At 37.4% G+C, this 18,225-nt stretch overlaps 3 protein-coding genes across 4 annotated transcripts; all 3 read left to right on the top strand.

Annotated features, from left to right (window-relative positions):
* Positions 1-1,278: 1,278 nt before the first annotated feature.
* On the top strand, positions 1,279-2,256 carry LOC147517245 (uncharacterized). The gene has a single exon (XM_086593535.1). The coding sequence runs from the start codon at positions 1,279-1,281 to the stop codon at positions 2,254-2,256; it is 978 nt and encodes a 325-aa protein (XP_086449661.1).
* A 146-nt stretch (positions 2,257-2,402) lies between these two features.
* On the top strand, positions 2,403-3,770 carry LOC147517244 (ATP-dependent DNA helicase RRM3-like). Its single transcript, XM_086593534.1, has one exon. The coding sequence runs from the start codon at positions 2,403-2,405 to the stop codon at positions 3,768-3,770; it is 1,368 nt and encodes a 455-aa protein (XP_086449660.1).
* A 1,222-nt stretch (positions 3,771-4,992) lies between these two features.
* Positions 4,993-18,124, top strand: ACBP4 (acyl-CoA binding protein 4). Of its 2 annotated transcripts, none has more exons than XM_086589562.1 (18): positions 4,993-5,421; positions 5,517-5,587; positions 5,958-6,021; positions 6,112-6,183; positions 8,003-8,194; positions 8,297-8,374; positions 8,646-8,753; positions 8,857-8,923; positions 9,015-9,076; positions 10,520-10,659; positions 11,144-11,270; positions 11,373-11,487; positions 13,934-14,022; positions 14,618-14,701; positions 14,786-14,974; positions 15,296-15,448; positions 16,381-16,440; positions 17,613-18,124. In XM_086589562.1, exons 1-18 carry the CDS (start codon positions 5,266-5,268, stop codon positions 17,799-17,801), a joined length of 2,016 nt encoding a protein of 671 aa, XP_086445688.1. In that variant the 5' UTR covers positions 4,993-5,265; the 3' UTR covers positions 17,802-18,124. The 2 variants fall into 2 exon arrangements, with proteins under 2 accessions (XP_086445688.1, XP_086445687.1); XM_086589561.1 differs by having other exon boundaries at positions 5,147-5,421; positions 6,112-6,198.
* Positions 18,125-18,225: the final 101 nt, after the last annotated feature.

The following is an 18,225-nucleotide window of genomic DNA, read 5'->3' as shown; positions in this document are numbered from 1 at the left end:
AACTTATAATCGGTACTATAATGATATAATTATTGATGATAGAACTATCGAAGGACTACCTCTAGATGGACAACCTGATGACCTACCACATATGTCCCGACCTGTGGAAGATATCGACAACGAAGTTTCGCCATACCTAGGGAAGCCAATGACGATGACGGGCCACCGACTTGTATAACCGTGGATTTGCACATTGATGAGTTTCATCTTTGTTGGAACTATTTCTATTACGCACAACCCAATCAACAAGCACGTCTCCGGAGGGCATTTATGGTACCAAATGTAGATCAAACTAATGTCCATATGCCTTTAACAACTCACATCATTGATGAGTTTTCAACCCCAGGATATATTGTTATGGCATTTCCAACTTTGTTTCCTTACGGTGATGCTGATCTACGACAAGCTCGCCAGCGGAAAGTCAATCCATTGCCGTACTTCCAGTTTTTGATGAAATATCATGATGACCGATTTGCTAGAGATACGAGATTCCGCTAGTTTGCTTGGAACTCTCTTTCAAGGTGGCATGCACTTTCTTTAGGTGATGTTTTTGTGAGGAAGAATCCGGGGATCTTTGAGTTGTCAATTGAAAAATTGAAATATGATTTCGTCCGGTGACAAGCAATTAGCTAATCGTGTCTCTTACTTTGCTAACAACATTAAGTGGTACCGGTGTTATTGGTATACAAGATTGAAATAGTCGATGCCATGGTTAAACAGTTAGGTGCACCAACCATCTTCTTCACACTTTCGGCTTTCGACATGCAATGGCCAGAACTGTTTCGTATTTTAGATCCTTCTAATGATCTTGAAAGGATGTCTCTTTTAGATAAAAGAAGGGGACGCCAAAAAGTTAATTAATGATAACCCAAATGTTGTCGCTTGGTTCTTTCGGGCAAGAGTGGAATTCTTCTTCGGGATTACTTACGATATGAGTTCTCGTGGTTGATCATTGGTACCGGTTTGAGTGGCAAAATCGTGGTAGTGGTCATGTTCATGGATTTCTTTGGCTAGCGGATGCTCCGGATGTTACTAAGATTGCTACAAGTGCTATCGATAGATCTAATGTTATTGATTATTTTGATAGACTTGTTTTGCACCGTTAACCCGCACCCAAGCATGTCTAGAAATCTCCAAGAACATCCTTGTGCACGCATTTTGCCACTCGATTTACAACTTGATACAAACGAAGATGACTATGTTTCGTTGGTCAATTGGGTCATGCGACACTCTATATGTGAGAGTCATTGTTTGCGCTTACACAAAGCAACCAAACAAATGATATGTCGCTTTAGATACCCATTTGATGTAATTGGTCAGTCGAAGATTGTGGAAGAGCCTCCCAACAGTAACATGTATCGTTTCTTCGGCCGTCGAAATGATGAACTAGTCTGTTCCCACAATCGTAAGATTTTGCAGACCTGGCGTGCAAACATTGATTGGTCGCCAGTCCTTTCAGTGCAATCTGTTGTCAATTACATTGCTAAATACGCCGCTAAATCTGAACCAGCTTCTAAAAGTTTCAGAGATACTCTTCAAGATATTGTTGAAGATTTTCATCGGCCCTGTCAAAATGCAAGATCTGCTTTCAAGCACTTACTTATGAAAAGTGTCTCTGAAAGAGATATTTCTGCCCAGGAAGTATGTCACTTGCTAATGGGGTACCCATTGACCCGATCATCCAGAAAGTTTGTACTCTTAAATGTTAGCGAAAAGAGCATGCTAGCATCAATTGTACGCCGTCGAATAGTGGCCAACGAGGATGAAATTGTTGGAACAGATCCAACCTTTGTAGGAAGATATCTGCAACGACCTTTTTGTTATGAAAATATTTCCCTCCTGAATATGGCAAAAAGACATTATTTCAAGCAGCATGTTTGGCACACTTCTCGAGTTGACGCAGTTGTGCGTTTGGTTCCGGAGCTAGACGGTGACATCCTACCAAACACTGAAAAATGGGAATCATTTGGTCATCAACAAGTCTTAATTCATCATCATTATCGAACTCTCGAAGAAGCTCGGGGAGAATTTCCCTTGTGGTCTGAAAGATACTATGACTTGGGTTTCGAAATCACTCATGGGATTATTCTTCCAGAACCGATAGATGAAGAGCTTGAAGATGGTATTGAGGTAGAGCTTGGTACTGAAGACTTACTTCGGGATGAGTGGATGATGGCAGTAGCAATGGGGCCCATGTTTGTCCCTGGGGAAACTATGGAATTAGGAAGAAGAGACTTCGACATTTCACACAATTAGGCTGAAGGTTTACATCGATATCCAAATATAGAAATTGATAGAAAATTTGTCCATGCTCTTCGTGGTGGCAATGAACTAAATCATGAACCTCAAACAGGTTGTACCCGGATCATGATTTATCTAATGAACAAAGACTGGCTCATGATATGGTAGTTAGAGCCCTACAAGCTGGAGCATGTATTCGGTTAATTGTTTGTGGGGGAGCAGGCACAGGCAAGTCCACACTCATAAATGCAATTGTGTATTCAGTTACTGCAATTTTCAAAACAAACAAAGCAGTGCGTGTCATGGCTCCTACTGGAGTTGCCGCTTTTAATATTGGAGGTGCAACCATCCATCATGAACTATCTTTCACTGTGGAACAGAAAGGTGTGAAACAAACTTCCAAAAAGATTGAAGGTGATCAATGTCGATGTATGCAAGAAGACTTTAAAGACACCAAACTTATCATTATCGATGAGTACAACATGGTTGGAAGAAGTATGCTTGCAAATATTGACCGGCGTTGTCGAGATATTTTCGCAAAGAACGAGCCATTTGGTGATGTATCTATTATCCTCGTTGGTGATATGCGTCAATTACCTCCTGTATGTGACAGTGCATTATATGTCCAAGGTGGGTCTATTAAAAAACAACATGGTGGAATTGTGTATTCTAGTTTCGATAAATGTGTTCGGTTATCACATATATTTCGACAAGCAGGGGATGACCAAGCATCATTTCGAGAAACACTGTTCAGACTAAGTAATGGAACTTCAACCGTCAGTGATTGGCAATTATTTCTAACTCGGGATATTTCCTCGCTCAATATGGATGAGGTTAACACCTTCAAAGATGCTTTGCCTCTTTTTCCTACCAAACAGCCTGCACATGATTATAATCTCACCCGACTTATTGAGCTTGGTAAACCAGTTGCTCGAATTGTATCACTAAATAATTGTGAGACCGCTACCAAGGCTTCGTCAGATGATGCAAAAGGCTTGGAGAAAGTTCTATGTCTATCACTTGGTGCACGTGTTATGCTTCGTTCAAACATTGCCACAACAAATGGGCTAGTTAATGGTGCAATGGGCACTGTTGTAGATATTGTTTACGGAAATGGCTGCAAATCACCAGAAGATATACCTCTTGCTGTTATGGTTGACTTCGACCACTATCGTGGTGCTAGGTTCCGGGCCGATTCTAATACAATACCTATTACTCCACAGACATTAAATTGGAAGTCAGGTAATGCTTCATGCCAGCGCATTCAGGTTCCCCTAGTACTATGTTGGGCGATAACAATTCACAAGAGTCAAGGCCTTACTCTTGATCGGGCTGTGGTAGATATTGGTGAAAGGGAAAGCCTCGGTTTGACTTTTGTTGCTTTGTCTCGCACAAGAAAGTTGTGTGATCTAGCATTTTGCCCTATGTTCTCTTTGGAAAGACTTCAAAAGATTGGAAAATGTGTTGGTCTTAGAGGCCGATTGCAAGAGGAGAATCGTTTGTTGCACTTGTCTGCTTCAACCATTTGATGTTCTAAGAAAATCTTATAGTTGAAATGTTATTTTCTTGTTTTTATCTCGGTATGTAGTATTTATCTTTCTACCTTTATTTCTATTTATATTGTTTGCAAATTCACTTCATCAAGATATTATATATTTCTCATAAATGAATATCTACTGTCGTTATCATGCTTAATTTTCTTGTTTGGATTTATGCAGGTTCTTCTACAAGTAATGTATAGGAGGACATTTTTTGATGGTTGCTGCATATGGATTTTGTTACTTCAACTACTGCCTTTTATATTATAGTTGTTTGGACTTTTGCTAGCCCCCCTTTCTGTGTCTTTTGAGTTGAGTTGAGCAGTTTGTAAACTCAATAATTGTGCAACTTGTTATATGTATAGTAGTTTAGAACCTTTGGGATGTTGTTATTTTGGTTCTTCTGGTAATATGACAGGTTTAATGATTTTTAGACATGACAGGTTTTTTATAATTTAATATTGAAAATACAAAGGAGGTTATGTCGAAATTTTCATTGAAGAGTTTGTTTTCCTTAAGTTGTAATGTCAAACTTAGTTAGCGTCGGCATCGTTTCGGCCTCTTTGATGCTCAATTTTGTATGACATTTATATTTGTAGTTCAATGTTGAGTGTTTTAATTGTCTTTGATGTATTATTGGATCTTCAGAAGTTGTTGATCATGGATTTCTTTGACAGAGCTTTATCAATCAATAAAATTGTCTCAATATTGTGTTTGGTTTTTGGCCTTGATATTGATTATGATCCATAAACATTCATGCGTATGTGTATTCTGAAGTAAACCTTTGATTGAACTTTCTTCTTCAATTTTTAGAAATGGTTGTACTTGCAACATGTTTTTTTTCCTTTGCAACTATGTACTAGCTAGAGGTGCTTGATATGTCTTTGTGGGCATAGACTGCATACCCTATTGCTTAGCTAGAATAGTGCATTAGTCATTCTATGGTTTTAAAACTTGTTATTTCATAACAAAGATCTTGATTGTAACATTTTATTACCATTTCCTGGAAGTCGTAGGAAACTATATTAATCTTGCACAAGTAAAAATGAAGTCACACACAACCCACAGTGCTGTTTCACATATTAACTTGTTTGGGAAATAAACAATTTTTTTATCTTGGGATAAAAATGTCAAGAAATTGTTAGTGAGGCTGACGTGGGAATGTATATATGAATACAACTCCTCTTATTAGTGCGAGATAGATAGAAATCGAGGGACAAGTCGTAGAAATAAATAAATAAATATAATTTTTGTTATATATATAAAAAAAGAGAGTCAAATAAATAATATACTAGGCTCACGCCCCACTGCAATGCAGTATACTAGTTATATATTCTGGAATTTTTAGTTGAGCACGAAGCAATTTAAGAAATAAAACTCGCAAGAGTACATAAACCTTTACCCTTAAATACAGGCGAAACGAAAAAAGAGTAGCAGAAACCTGTCCGTGGAGAAATAGATCATCTCTCCACACCGAAACCCAAAAATGTCGATTGCGAGGAGTTCAAGCCTCGCTTATCCAGATAAATTCCACGCAGCTTCGACCTACGCAGGTTTCGGTGGATCCAATTCATCTGATAATTCCCCGATCTCCAAATTCTCTAACGAAACTGCATTGCTACTTTACGCTTTATATCAACAGGTCTGAATAATTATACGTTTTCAGATCTGCCTTCAATTTGATTTTTTATTTTTTGTTTGGAATTTAACGAGATCTTGATTTTCTTGATGATATAGGCAAGTGTGGGACCTTGTAATGTTCCGAAACCTCGTACGTGGAGTCCAGTGGAGCAAAACAAATGGACAAGGTCAGTATCACAGTTTATCAAAATCTGGAGCAATCTTATTAGTTTATCAAAGCTTGATGAATACCAAGTTTCACTTCTCCTTCTCTCAACTTAATCTTTGAAATTATGGAGATTCCAAAATGCACTGATGCACCTAATGGTCAAAGACCTTCTCGTTTCATGTCTCCGCACACCATGTAACCAAAACGAAGACCAGAGTCCCTGGATTCATAAAATTAGTCAGCCCTCTCCTATGAGTGCCACTGAATTAAAAGGGGATGTTTTACACGCGTTTAGTTTGAGTACCACAGTTTTAACAGAAGTGCTTAAGAAATATTCTTTTTGTGTTCGTCTCAAGTAATTTTCATACATTGTTGTTTTAATCTTGCAGCTGGCATGGGCTTGGAAACATGGCAGCAACAGAAGCAATGCGCCTTTTCGTGAAAATCTTAGAGGTGCACATGTGGTCAATTCTTCAACGCTTCTGTTTTATGTTGCAAACTAGAACATGTAGCTGATATATTTTGTTTAATTTGTTTGTGTAGGAAGAAGATCCGGCTTGGTATTCAAGAGTACCTGAATTTGTGATTGAACCTGTAGTCGATGTGGAAATGAATGTGAGTCATCAAAAGGTTACTAAGTTGTGCCCCATTTTATCTGTAGCATAAATATATTTGGGGAAAATCTTTTGTTTGGAGTTTGGTTTTTCCAAAGCAATGAAATCTTTGTCAGATGTTGGATGGTCTGCTTTCTGCCGTTTATTTTTTGGCCTTTCCTTACCTGTAATGTAGATCGTTCATCCTAAAATATTATTTTCGATTGGTTTATAGCATATGTCCCTACTTTTTCCGATAACAAAAAAAAAAAAAGATTCGTAAAGTCAACATGCTTGTCTAGTACGATGACTTAAAGCTTTGGTGATTCGAGTTTTTTGGCATGAATGAACTTGAGCTGCATGTGCAATGCTTTCCCTGTAAAGGAGATGTATAGACGTGGCCGAAATGAAGGGAGTGTGTAGTAATTTTATTATAACTGATATTTTTTTATTCATACGGCACAGTAGATGGATGCCTTTATATGTTTACCTTCTTCAAGACTACATATGTATGAAACCATTGAAACCATTATGTTTACCTTTATATGCCTTTATAGACTACATATGCCTTTATATGTTTACCTTCTAAGCATGAAAGATTAGATGCTTTCTAGCTTCTATATTATTTGCCAACATTGAAACCATTGAGAAAGGTGCCATACAGGCTGTCATCAGCAATTATAACTTGCTGAATGCCTTAGGTTAGCAAGATGAACTCTGATGTTTTATATCCTTTTTGGAGGTCTTGTAACTGTAACTGATCTTCTCACATCCCCACACACACACACACACACACACACAGTAAAAATAAAATTTATAATCCATGATGTTTTATATGATTTCTTTCTCAGACCACACAGAGTAGCCTTACTCTTGCTGTTTCATGGTTCCTTCAAGACTGCATCTTTGGTTTTAGAAACCCAAATCCGCAACAAAGAGCTGTTTCTCAATGGCATTGTCATTGGGTTTTGTGATTTTGTCTACGCACCCTTATAAATTTGTTTTACACATTTGGTATGTCCTCAAAGGTTCATCCTAGGAGGTCCCGTTTTGAGTCTGCAGTCCATCCACAGCACTGGTATTCAGTTTGCTCCCGTATAAGCGCTTGTTTGCTTATCTCATGTCATTTCATTTGGCATTTATCCATAAAGACCGCACAAGAAGAGTGTGTCAGAAGCACTCAACCATGGTATTGTTGTAAACGAGGAATTCAAATGAAATTGACAAATCTTGATGGTGCATTTGGAATGTCCTTGTCTGATAAATAGCGGAGGTTGATGCCCAAAGGAAAGGATTGAATTTCTCACATTTTTCCTGCTTCTAGGTTCTAGCTCTGTCTTATTTTCTTCCAATCTTTCTCAAATCCTTTTGGCCTTTCCAGTTAAGCATCAAGCTTGTTTCTCCGAGTTCTTCATCAACACAGTATCCTCCACTTACTAGGGGAACAAAGGTAAAGTTATACCAGATATGTTCCCTAGACGAGTGAAATTGAAAGCTCTTCCTCCTATTTTAATGGACACTGATAACTGATTGAAGAGGATTCTGGCATGGTCTAATTTTACAGTTGAGTCCTACATTCACGACCATACTAATAAAATCAACTCAACTTTTTCCCTGATTGATAATAGTCTCAAAATAGTGGCCGTATGTCCATCAAGAACGCCCACGTTGCCCTTTATATGCACAAGTGCAAATCGCAGAATTTCCCAAAGTAGGAAAATTTATCCTGCCTGACAATAGTTTCTTAGCTTTAAGTTTTTAGTCACCAAAAACTTCTAGTGGCTTTCTTCTTTACATAAATTTGAGCATATCTGATCCTTGTGTCTACATTTCTTTTGCAGAATCCAAAGCCCGAGTCACCGACACCAAATGGGAACTATTATCCTGAGACAAAGACTATTTCCATTGAAAATGGGGGCATAACGGAGACTCAGGATAAGGATGTTGTCTTGGAAGGGATTGGTTCTGTTGGGGTCTATGATCAGTGGGTTGCACCTTCCATATCAGGGCAACACCCAAAAGCCCGCTATGAGGTATCATACCGCCCTTGTTGATGCAGTGAGGTCTTTTTTTTTGTTCGAGTCTTTTATGTTTTGTACTATTTCTTCTTCACTTGGCATTCTCTATTCTTGCAGCATGGCGCAGCAATAGTTCAAGACAAAATGTATATTTTTGGTGGGAATCACAATGGTCGCTACCTTAATGATCTTCAGGTATGCTCACGTAGGAAGATGCCTTTAGGGCGATCTTCCATGGATTTTTAAATGAACTTAAGAAATGGTTGATTACATACGTTTAAATCAATTGCTGGTTGAATAATTTTGTTGTAACTTGGATATGTTATTGTAGTCCTAACTGAAGATAGTTGTAGAGGATTAGATGTATATCATGAAAAATATTAGAGAACTTATTTTATGTTTCAACAGAAATAAGGTCATAGGTGGCTAATAGTTCATTGTTTTCTGACTCTGGCGCCATCTTCAGGTCCTTGATCTAAGAAGCTTGGCATGGTCCAAGATAGAACTTAAGGTGGGCACGGAGTCTTCAGAATCGTCCTCCCCAGTACTAGTTCCCTGTGCTGGGCATTCCTTGGTTAGTATATACTTCAGCAGTGGTGTATCCTTTTCACCATATTTTGATATTCGGTAATGTATTCTTTTCTTATTATTAGTTGTTGTATACTTTATTTATGTAGATACCGTGGGATAATAAGCTTCTTTCTATTGCTGGACATACGAAAGATCCTACCGAGGTTGTATCAGGTCAGATTTGCAACATTTTTGTTTTGTTTTTGTTTCTTTAACTTTGGTGTCGTTTTCACTGACCTTTTTTTATCGATCGTTCTCATGACAGTGAAGGAATTTGATCTGCAGAGTTGCACTTGGTCTACCTTGAAGACTTATGGAAAAGCACCGGTATGTGATGTGCATCCTTCATAATGGAATATATTATGATTCTTCTTCATTGTCTTAAACTATAGTGAGAATATATAGTAGCTACTTAAGTTAACTTAAAATAAATACATAAGTAAAACTTCACTTAGAAAATGAATTCAAACCGAATTTTTTGTGGTTATGAAGCACTCACTATAAAGATCATCTCCACAAAATTTTCGTTCATTTGGAAACATCTAGCATAGATAAAAATTGTTGTCATCTTTAAAAAGAAATCTATCGGTCTAAAAATGTCGAGTTTTTGCAATCATTTTTTACCAATGTAAGAGGTTTCCAAATGAGTTGAAATTTTGTGGAGATGATCATTATGGTGAGTATATCATATCCACAAAAAATTAGGGTTAAATTCATTTTTTAGGTGAAGTTTTACTTACGTATTTATTTTAAGTTAATTTAAGTAGCTACTTTTTAGAGAAGGAATATATATATATATATATATATATATATATATATATATATATATATATATATTTGAACAGTTAGTATTTTGAGTGTAAGAGACTGGCCTAATGCTTTAAATCTAGTTACTTCACATCTAAAAGGTAAATGGCAGATGCAATTAATCAAGAAAAGGAGACAACCTACAGAACAAATAACAGAAGAGCAATATAAAACAGCCTGGTAGCACACTAACTTCCATAAACAAGAAATATGAACAACTTTCCTCAATACATAATTGACACACATCTAAAGACACATCACTAAATTAGATCTCCCTTAGCTCCTTTCATAGGTTGGACAGGAATATGGATCCTTCAATTGAGATGAAAACCTCTTGAAGATCGTGTACCCTTAATATGGGGCTTAAAGATCCTCTGTAAGGCAGTAAGGGGATCTTCAGTGCATCCCCTTAAAGATGAAGGGCCACATCACAGTTTTAAGGGCCAGTTTAAGGTCTTAGTTGATATACAGGAGGGCAGCTCCAATGCAGATTGCACTATTTTTGACTGTGTTACATTAAAAATTCATCAATCAATGATTTTCACTTGCCCACTTCTTGATGTGGACAGGAATTTGGACCCTTTAATCGATACAAAAACCTCTTGAAGATCACATATCTCTCCCTCAAAATTGGGTTTCCACTTTCCAGTCCCCAATAAGGCAGTAGGAAATCCATTTACTGTCTCTCTTATCTGCTCTCTGAGTTTGTTCCCAGGAACAGACCTCCTTCCATTCACTCTCTTGTTAAAACCAGTCTAGAGGTGAAGATTGAGATGCTTTTAATTCAGTTTATGAGTACCGTAATGTGTTAATATGGATATCAATAATTCCTCTTTGCAAGGAATTCAGTTTCTAGTACCGTTTTAGTGTTTTAGCTGCTTCAAAGTACTATGCACTCTAGCATTTTGAGTTCTGTCTTGGTGCTGTCTCTTGAGTTAAAGTGTCCCCGTATTTTCTTAACAGGTATCACGTGGAGGTCAGTCGGTGACTCTTGTTGGAACAAGTTTAGTCATGTTTGGTGGTGAAGATGCAAAGAGGACTCTCTTGAATGATTTTCACATTCTTGACCTTGAGACCATGACCTGGGATGATATAGATGCTGTGTAAGACTTCTTAAAATCTATTTATCCTTGTTGACTATCTTCGTACATTCATGGTTGAGGAGCATGCCCAACAGAACGTTCAAAGCTCTTTTCATCCTCTCATTTCTTTCTTCCTCCTCCTGTTTTACCTTTATCTGGCATTATACAAGTTCAAGTTTCTTGGTCAATTCAGTTATTGACATAAATAGTGTTCTGCACTCTAATCACTATTCAGAACAGTGATCTTAATCATATATTTCCTTTCCTTTTGTCTTTCTTTTTCCTTTCCTTTCAGATTTCAACCATAAGACTGTTAGTTTTAAAATCAGCGCCTTTCTTCTTACGTTGCTGAAGGGAAATTATAGGCATCATTATATTCATTTTTGGTTGGAAGTCATAGCTTAAGGAACCTTCTGGTCTTGTATTTATGTTGAGGATGACATGATGCTGTGTTATATTTTCCTAGGTCAGTGAATGAAACTGATACTGTTTTACCATTTTATAGGGGTGTACCTCCTTCTCCAAGATCTGATCATGCTGCCGCAGTGCATGCAGAGAGGTACCTTCTTATCTTCGGTGGGGGTTCACATGCTGCATGCTTCAATGATCTTCATGTCCTTGACTTGCAGACTGTAAGAGAGATATACTGTTGTCAGATGCTTGTGTCAGTCATAGACTAAGAATTTCCTGAATAAGGCTCTAATCTTTTGTCCCCATCCCCCCATGTCATACAGATGGAATGGTCAAGACCAACACAACAGGGTGAGATACCATCTCCACGAGCTGGGCATGCAGGTGTAACTGTAGGGGAGAACTGGTTTATTGCTGGTGGAGGTGACAACAAAAATGGTACGTAGTTTGAGGCTGAAGTGTTCATGATCTTCAATTTTCTATTTTACATCTTATGGGCCTTTCGGCTGATCTTCAATTTTTTATTTTACATCTTATGGACCTTTTGGTCCTTGCTAGTTACTGAATCTGCAGTTTTTGTGATACATGAGGCTACACTGTTTTTTGACACATGAAAGGTTCAATCCCGAGCTTGCTAATACGCGGAAAGGGGTTCCCATGTTTGTGAATGATATTCACTCAAACTGACAAGTGCTATGGGTCATATCTCATAGGTGCGATAAGTAGAAAATGTCAAAGGTGGAAGTCAAGTTTGAAATCGTAAATGATTGAATAGGGTTCAGTCATGAAATGAGGGGCTTTATGCACTCGATGTACCAATCTGACGGAGCTGGAGATGGGCCATGTTAGCTTCTTTGGCAGTGTCCAAGATATATTTTTGAAAGAGAGTAATGCCTATAATGTAAGCCCCTAGACAATAATCATATCCATGTGATTATCATCCCCTTTTTACTAATAGCACAACCACTATTGTTGTGTTGGTGCTTCTAGTGTATGTTAAGATGCATTACCAAAACAATATATAAGTTCTTGGGATGCTCACTAATAGGAATTGGTTATGAATTGGATGCTCCCAAATGAAAGATGGTATCCGAGCAGGTTATTTCAGTTTGGGCAAACAACCATTCTAGTCCAAATCACACGGTCACACAAGGGAGCCTGTTGAGCTATATAATCCCACATTGGGAATTCAAAGCCTCGAATAGTAATATATAAGTTTGTGGGGACGCTCCACTGCTTGCCAAACTAAAATGGTGTGAGGGCATGCTATTCTTTCTGGCCAAAAGGCCCATCTACCTTGCTCAACCCGATAAATGTAATTCACATCTTTTGCTAAAATTACGCCACGAGATTGTTAAGATATAGGATTCCTCATTGGGAATTTCAAGCCCTGTAGAACAGTATATAAGTTCTAGGGATGATTCACTCATTGCCAATTGGTTTTGAGTTTTATGCTCTAGAGTTTAAGATACCATATACACGGTATCCTTCTTGGCAAGGATGTCGGGCCAGTAAATATCTAAACATTTTGCCTAACCGAGAAAGTTTGAGGTGCTTGACCCTTTATTGGCCCACTGTAGGATGTGAATTTCAGCTGTTTGAGTAGCCTTTGTTAGTTGAAGTAGGTCAGCTTAATGGGGAGAAACACCAGCACTTCCTTGTTACGTCACTATAGGTCCTTCATGCTCTATTGATCAATAAAGGATTTACCCTTCACAAATTCCTGTACAGAAATTCTTATAATTTGATCAGTTCAATAAAGCAGTGGCATTTCATGTGCGAGTCAAATAAGATGGCTAGAAATGCTTATTACAACTGTGGTTAGCATGGTAGAAAGAAGTTTATTGTCACACTCATGGTGGTCAGTGCTGATTTTACATTATTATGAGCTCTGGAGATATACTTGCACTGAACATCCTGAAACAAACATATTAGATTTATTAACACATTTTTAGACATCTTATTGGGATGAGGTCTATACAGATCAACCATACTGAAAATATTCTCTATCTGGAAAGAGCTGAAAATTAGTGTGGATTAATTGATTGGTATCTAATGCTATAAAAGAAATCTTATTGATATTTCTGGTAGTCCAAAGAAGTGGGTAAATGGTCAGTTGTGCGTCTGATTCTCGGATGCTCAAAATAATGAGGGATGTTAACTTTTTGGATTACGGTTTGCAGATCCTCTGACAACTTTGTTGTGGATTTTGGGTAAACTGACCACATTTTCAAAAGAGGTGCTTGTTGTTGTTGTTGTTGTTGTTGTTTTTTTTTTTTTTTTTTTTTTTTTTATTTATTTGTTTCTATTCTGTATATGTATCTTTAGGGGCTGTTTGGCAACCGTTTTTGTAAAACAGCTACTTTTCTGAAAACTCTCACTATAACTTAAAATTGTTACCAGAAAATTTATAGAATAGAAGAATGGGAGCTAAATTTCCAACGTAAACCAAGTGGTGGGTGAGGATTCCATAGTGGTGGAGGGGGTGTTGCTGACTATAGAGTTGGCAGGGCTCCATGGTGGTGGTGGTGGTGGTTGCGGTGGGTTCCATTGTCATGGTGGTGGTGCTGTGGTGGTAGGTCTTCCGTAGCCCGGGTGGGTGGTTGTGACGATGTTGGTGGTGGGGTTCCCATGTGGAGGCGACTATGGTGGTGGGGGAGTTATCAATTACCGAAACAATTCCTAAAGGCTAAGTGGGTTGTTTTCGTCGTTTTTTACTTATATGCTGTAGCCTTCTAGAGATCAAAGTATGAAATAGGTTGGTGGATTTGCTGTTGGAAATTGACATTATATAACATGTCCTGATGTCATGAAAATGCCTTGTGTCGGCACATGATTTTCTCTTTCCACTGAACTCATGCTTCCTTTTTCTGTTTCCTGGCAGGTGTATCAGAAACTGTTGTTCTTAACATGTCTACTCTTGTTTGGTCAGTCGTAACCACTGTCCAAGGTCGTGTTCCTCTTGCTAGCGAGGTATGCTTATATCTTGAAATGCATCTTTACTTGTGATCACTCAAAAGATGTGTTACCTGGAGTAAGATTAAGATAATCTAAGTATTGACCTTGAACTGTAAAAATGCACCTTTTAATACGTGAAAAATTCTTATTGGGAAAAACAACAATAAGCTAGAATAAGCGTCTCTAGTTGGAAATTCGCTATATATATGTTCCATGCCTAGTAGCAGATGCTGCATTAGTCATGGTTAAGAGTTGTAAAACTATATTATATTTTGAAACTTACTCTAGAAAAATTACATTTATCCACCCAGGACCTTGATTGTAACAATACACGCTACCGTGTTATTGCGGTTCTGGCTATTATTATGAAGGCAGTAATTGTTTTGCAGTATGACTAAGAAAAACAATTACAGTACTAGCAGAAGCAGTACTGTCTTGGCAATATCAAGACCTTTGTTTATCTGTTCTTCACTTCTTTGGAAAAATCGTCATCTTCGCCTTTTCTTTACTGGATGATCAACTTTGCTTGTTGCATGAAAGTTGAAACATGATGTAATTTTCCCTGGACATTTTGGACGTGCTGGCGAGCTGCTAATGTTTCCAATTGCAGGGATTAAGTTTGATTGCAAGCTCTTACAATGGTGAAGATATTCTTGTGTCTTTTGGAGGTTACAATGGCCGATACAGTAACGAGGTTAGAACTATAATTGATATTTCATAGCTTTTATCTTCTAACCTCCAAAGTTTTTATTCTTTCAACTTGTCTGATCATTTTCAGCTTAATGTCCTTAAACCAAGTCGCAAATCAACATTGCAATCAAATTTGATTGAGAGACCTGTGCCTGATAGTGTTACTGCCCTGCATAATGTGACCAGTGCTACCAGGGATGTGGAGTCCGAGTTTGAAGTTGGTCAAGAAGGAAAAAGTAGGGAAATCATCATGGACAATAATGACTCAGAGTCCACGGTAATGCGAACGTGTTATAAGGTTTATAGATTAGATCTTTAACTATATACTGGTATCTAGTCGCTTTACATGTGCATATTGCATTGTTGCACCTGCATGGCTGCATGGGATGTTATGTTATAAGAAGAATTTTCACATGCATATTGATAGATAGAGATAGTCTTTTGTGCACTATAGTTGTTCTCTTTTTCTTTTTACCTAGAAACCAGAAGAAGAGCAATTATTTTTTCATTTAATAAACATTTTCTTTTTCTTCACTGTTGGTAGTGCTTATGTTCAGAATTTTTTCTTTGCACTTATAACTAGGAATCTTTGGTGCAGAATATAAAAAGTGAGCAAACTGGTGGAATTTTAGCATCCCTCAAGGCAGAGAAAGAGGATTTACAAGTAGTACTCGCTAGAGAGCAGGCGCAAGCCCTCCAACTAAAGCAAGAGTTAGTAGAAGCAGACACACGAAATTTGGATCTTACTAAGGCATGCATACTACTGTCTTTTTTTCAATAGAAAGATTTAACAATCTGACTACTTTAAAGAGGCATGTTTTTTGCGTGGTAACTGTTAGATCTCTCCAGTTTCTTCCATTTGTGCCCTCCATTACTACTTGCCAGTTACCACTCACAGTCACATGTGTAGAGACAATTTAAGGAATTTTACTACATTTTGCCTCATGGAAATGGCTAATCAGCTATAAAATTAGTTCACGTGGCTCAAATCCACAAGTCGCAAAAATGCTAAAGTGGGTCAAGTTTACTTTAATCTAGAAATGTGGAACCCAAATCTGTACTCACATGGTGTTTGTGAAAACACTATCTGACATTTGACTTCGACACATTACTACTGGCAAAGATATAGGTAAAAAGCTGGACACAGACCTTCAAAAGAGAAACTTGTACCTCATTTGAGTAATTGCATCATAGTAATACATTGTTGGTTGTACACATAAGAATGCCCTCTTAACTTTTGTTTCCTTTTTGCAGAATTTTCTTAGAATCGTTTAATACTTTTACATGAAAGAATGACTATTTTTTTCCTAAAGTATTAACTGAAATATTTTTGTCACATAACATGATAACAATATTAGTTTGAGAAGATATCACAAATATTGATGCCCGACTTAAATAATTATTCGTACTTATTTATAAAATGTGGCATGGAAAAGATTGCCACGACCTCAACTTTCTAATGAACTTGACGCAATAAGAAAGGTGTGCATCACGCGTGCACGGTACTACTCATTTTAATTGTAATGAATATTGAAACATTAGTAGTATATCCTAGCTTAAGGCCTGTAATATTATCAATGGTGTTTTTGTCGGAACTTTTGAGAACATTTATCATACTCTGGGTACACGAGGAAGGCAGTATGTGCATTGTCCATTCTTGTACTAATCTTCTATGGTTTGCAGGAACTTCAGTCTGTTCGTGGCCAGCTTGCTTCTGAGCAGTCAAGGTGTTTTAAGCTAGAGGTGTGTATAATTTTTGATGGTTGTTGTAAATTAATAATTTAGTTTGGTTGTTATGGCAAAGGTCAGAAAGTTTATGCCCTGTTCCACCATGGTTTCTGGATTTACTGGAGAAGCACAGAACTCGGTTGAGTTCCTTTTGTGCATTTCTGGTTATTCTATATAAAAAATTGTTGATCTAACCTTGAAGCTTGAAGTATGTAGTCACTAAAGAAAATATATGCATAAACCCCACAGGGACTGTAGAAACCTTTTTTTTTACCATAGAACAAACCACGAGATTTCACGATCTGCTGGTATTTCAAAGAACTGGCACCAGCTTAGCTGATATTGTGGCAAGTGAAACTCATCATTCTACCTATTTATTACTAGATACTGCAATATTTTCTATACTTCTCGATTGTGCCATTAAATATCGTGTTATTTCTGTTATATTATAAAATATGTTTTTTTCGATAATAGTTATATTATAAAATTTAGCAGTATACTTAAGTAAATTTTGATTGTAGCATTTTTTGTTTTAAGAGAAGACATTATGTAGAGGGCTAAATGAACTACACCTCCATTAGCCATAAAAAGATCCAAAGTAGCTACACTTAGTGTGTTGGTTGAATTTGTGTCATTCCAAAATAGACCAGGACTATTCAAAGCTGCAAGGAATTATTATAACAGCTTTAGATATGATTTATGCCATGGCGAGTTCTTTTTTGTTTTTGCCCCAAGCACAGGGTTGTATGGGAACTTCTTGGTTCACTCCTCAATATAAGTATATATAGTTTTTTTTGCTTGGTAAGTTCAAATTGTATTAAAAAGAGTAAAATGTACAAAAAGAATGGGAAGGAACAGGGTGCAGAACCCCAGTATGCAAACTATATCAGTCTGTTAGCTACACCCATTTATAGAGCAAATCTAAAGAACGCTATACCATGCGATGGATGATCAATAATAATTAGTGACGGTCAAGACCAAGTTACCAACAACTGAATGCTGTGGAGTACCTAATTTACGTCAATTTTAGATGGGGTAGTGCAGTTCGTCCAATTCAATTTATGCTGTTAAACACTAAACCAATGAACTTTGATTTCCAAGTGTTTCTGCCGGTGGAATTCTTTCAAGTCTTCCATTTATAGAAAGGAAAGATCAGGAAGGGCTAATAATTTTTTCGAACAATTCAGGTTGATGTTGCAGAGCTACGGCAGAAGCTGCAAATGATGGAAACCTTACAAAAAGAACTCGAGCTTCTACAACGACAAAAAGCTGCTTCTGAACAAGCTGCTTTAAGTGCGAAGCAGAGACAGAGTTCGGGTGGTGTTTGGGGTTGGCTTGCAGGGAGCCCCCCTAACCAAAAGGAAGACAATGCCTAAAAGTTTTTCAAAACGAGTTGCATAGTTAGTTTTTATAGCTTTGTTTTCTAAATTTTTTGTTTTCACTTCTTCCCTTTTTGCTCTTATATATTTCTCTTTTGTTAACTTGTTCTTTTAGCAATGATAATAAGGTATTTGTTTGTGTGGGCAGACAGGAAATCGGCTTGATTCTGCTGCTCAGTCATAGTTTGTAATTTGAGCCATGGTTTATGTGCCGTTCAGTCTTTGTCATATTCTATTACCATTCTTTGTCCTATTTGTATTCAAAATTCCAAGTACAGAAGAATATTTGAGTGAATGAAAGTGTATCAGGTGCTCAAATTTTTGAATGATCTTATATAATTGGTATCATTACAAAAAATCCTGAAAACGAATATTCAAAATCATCATATGTATAAAAGTCGAGCAATAATTTCTGGGCCGG

This window comes from Coptis chinensis, chromosome 2, assembly GCF_015680905.1.
Source record: "Coptis chinensis isolate HL-2020 chromosome 2, ASM1568090v1, whole genome shotgun sequence".
Taxonomy (NCBI): Eukaryota; Viridiplantae; Streptophyta; class Magnoliopsida; order Ranunculales; family Ranunculaceae; genus Coptis; species Coptis chinensis.
The sequence above is the reverse complement of the archived record's forward strand: the minus strand, read 5'-3'. Positions and strand labels throughout refer to the sequence as shown.

What these genes read in the sequence shown, in the direction of transcription:
- ACBP4 (XM_086589561.1), top strand. Translation starts at nt 5,266, where the DNA reads ATGTCGATTGCGAGGAGTTCAAGCCTCGCTTATCCAGATAAATTCCAC. An exon ending in AGACTTATGGAAAAGCACCG is followed by an intron (nt 9,077 to 10,519) that starts GTATGTGATGTG and finishes TTTTCTTAACAG; the next exon opens with GTATCACGTGGAGGTCAGTC. An exon ending in ATAATGACTCAGAGTCCACG is followed by an intron (nt 14,975 to 15,295) that starts GTAATGCGAACG and finishes TCTTTGGTGCAG; the next exon opens with AATATAAAAAGTGAGCAAAC.
- LOC147517245 (XM_086593535.1), top strand. Translation starts at nt 1,279, where the DNA reads ATGATATGTCGCTTTAGATACCCATTTGATGTAATTGGTCAGTCGAAG.
- LOC147517244 (XM_086593534.1), top strand. Translation starts at nt 2,403, where the DNA reads ATGGTAGTTAGAGCCCTACAAGCTGGAGCATGTATTCGGTTAATTGTT.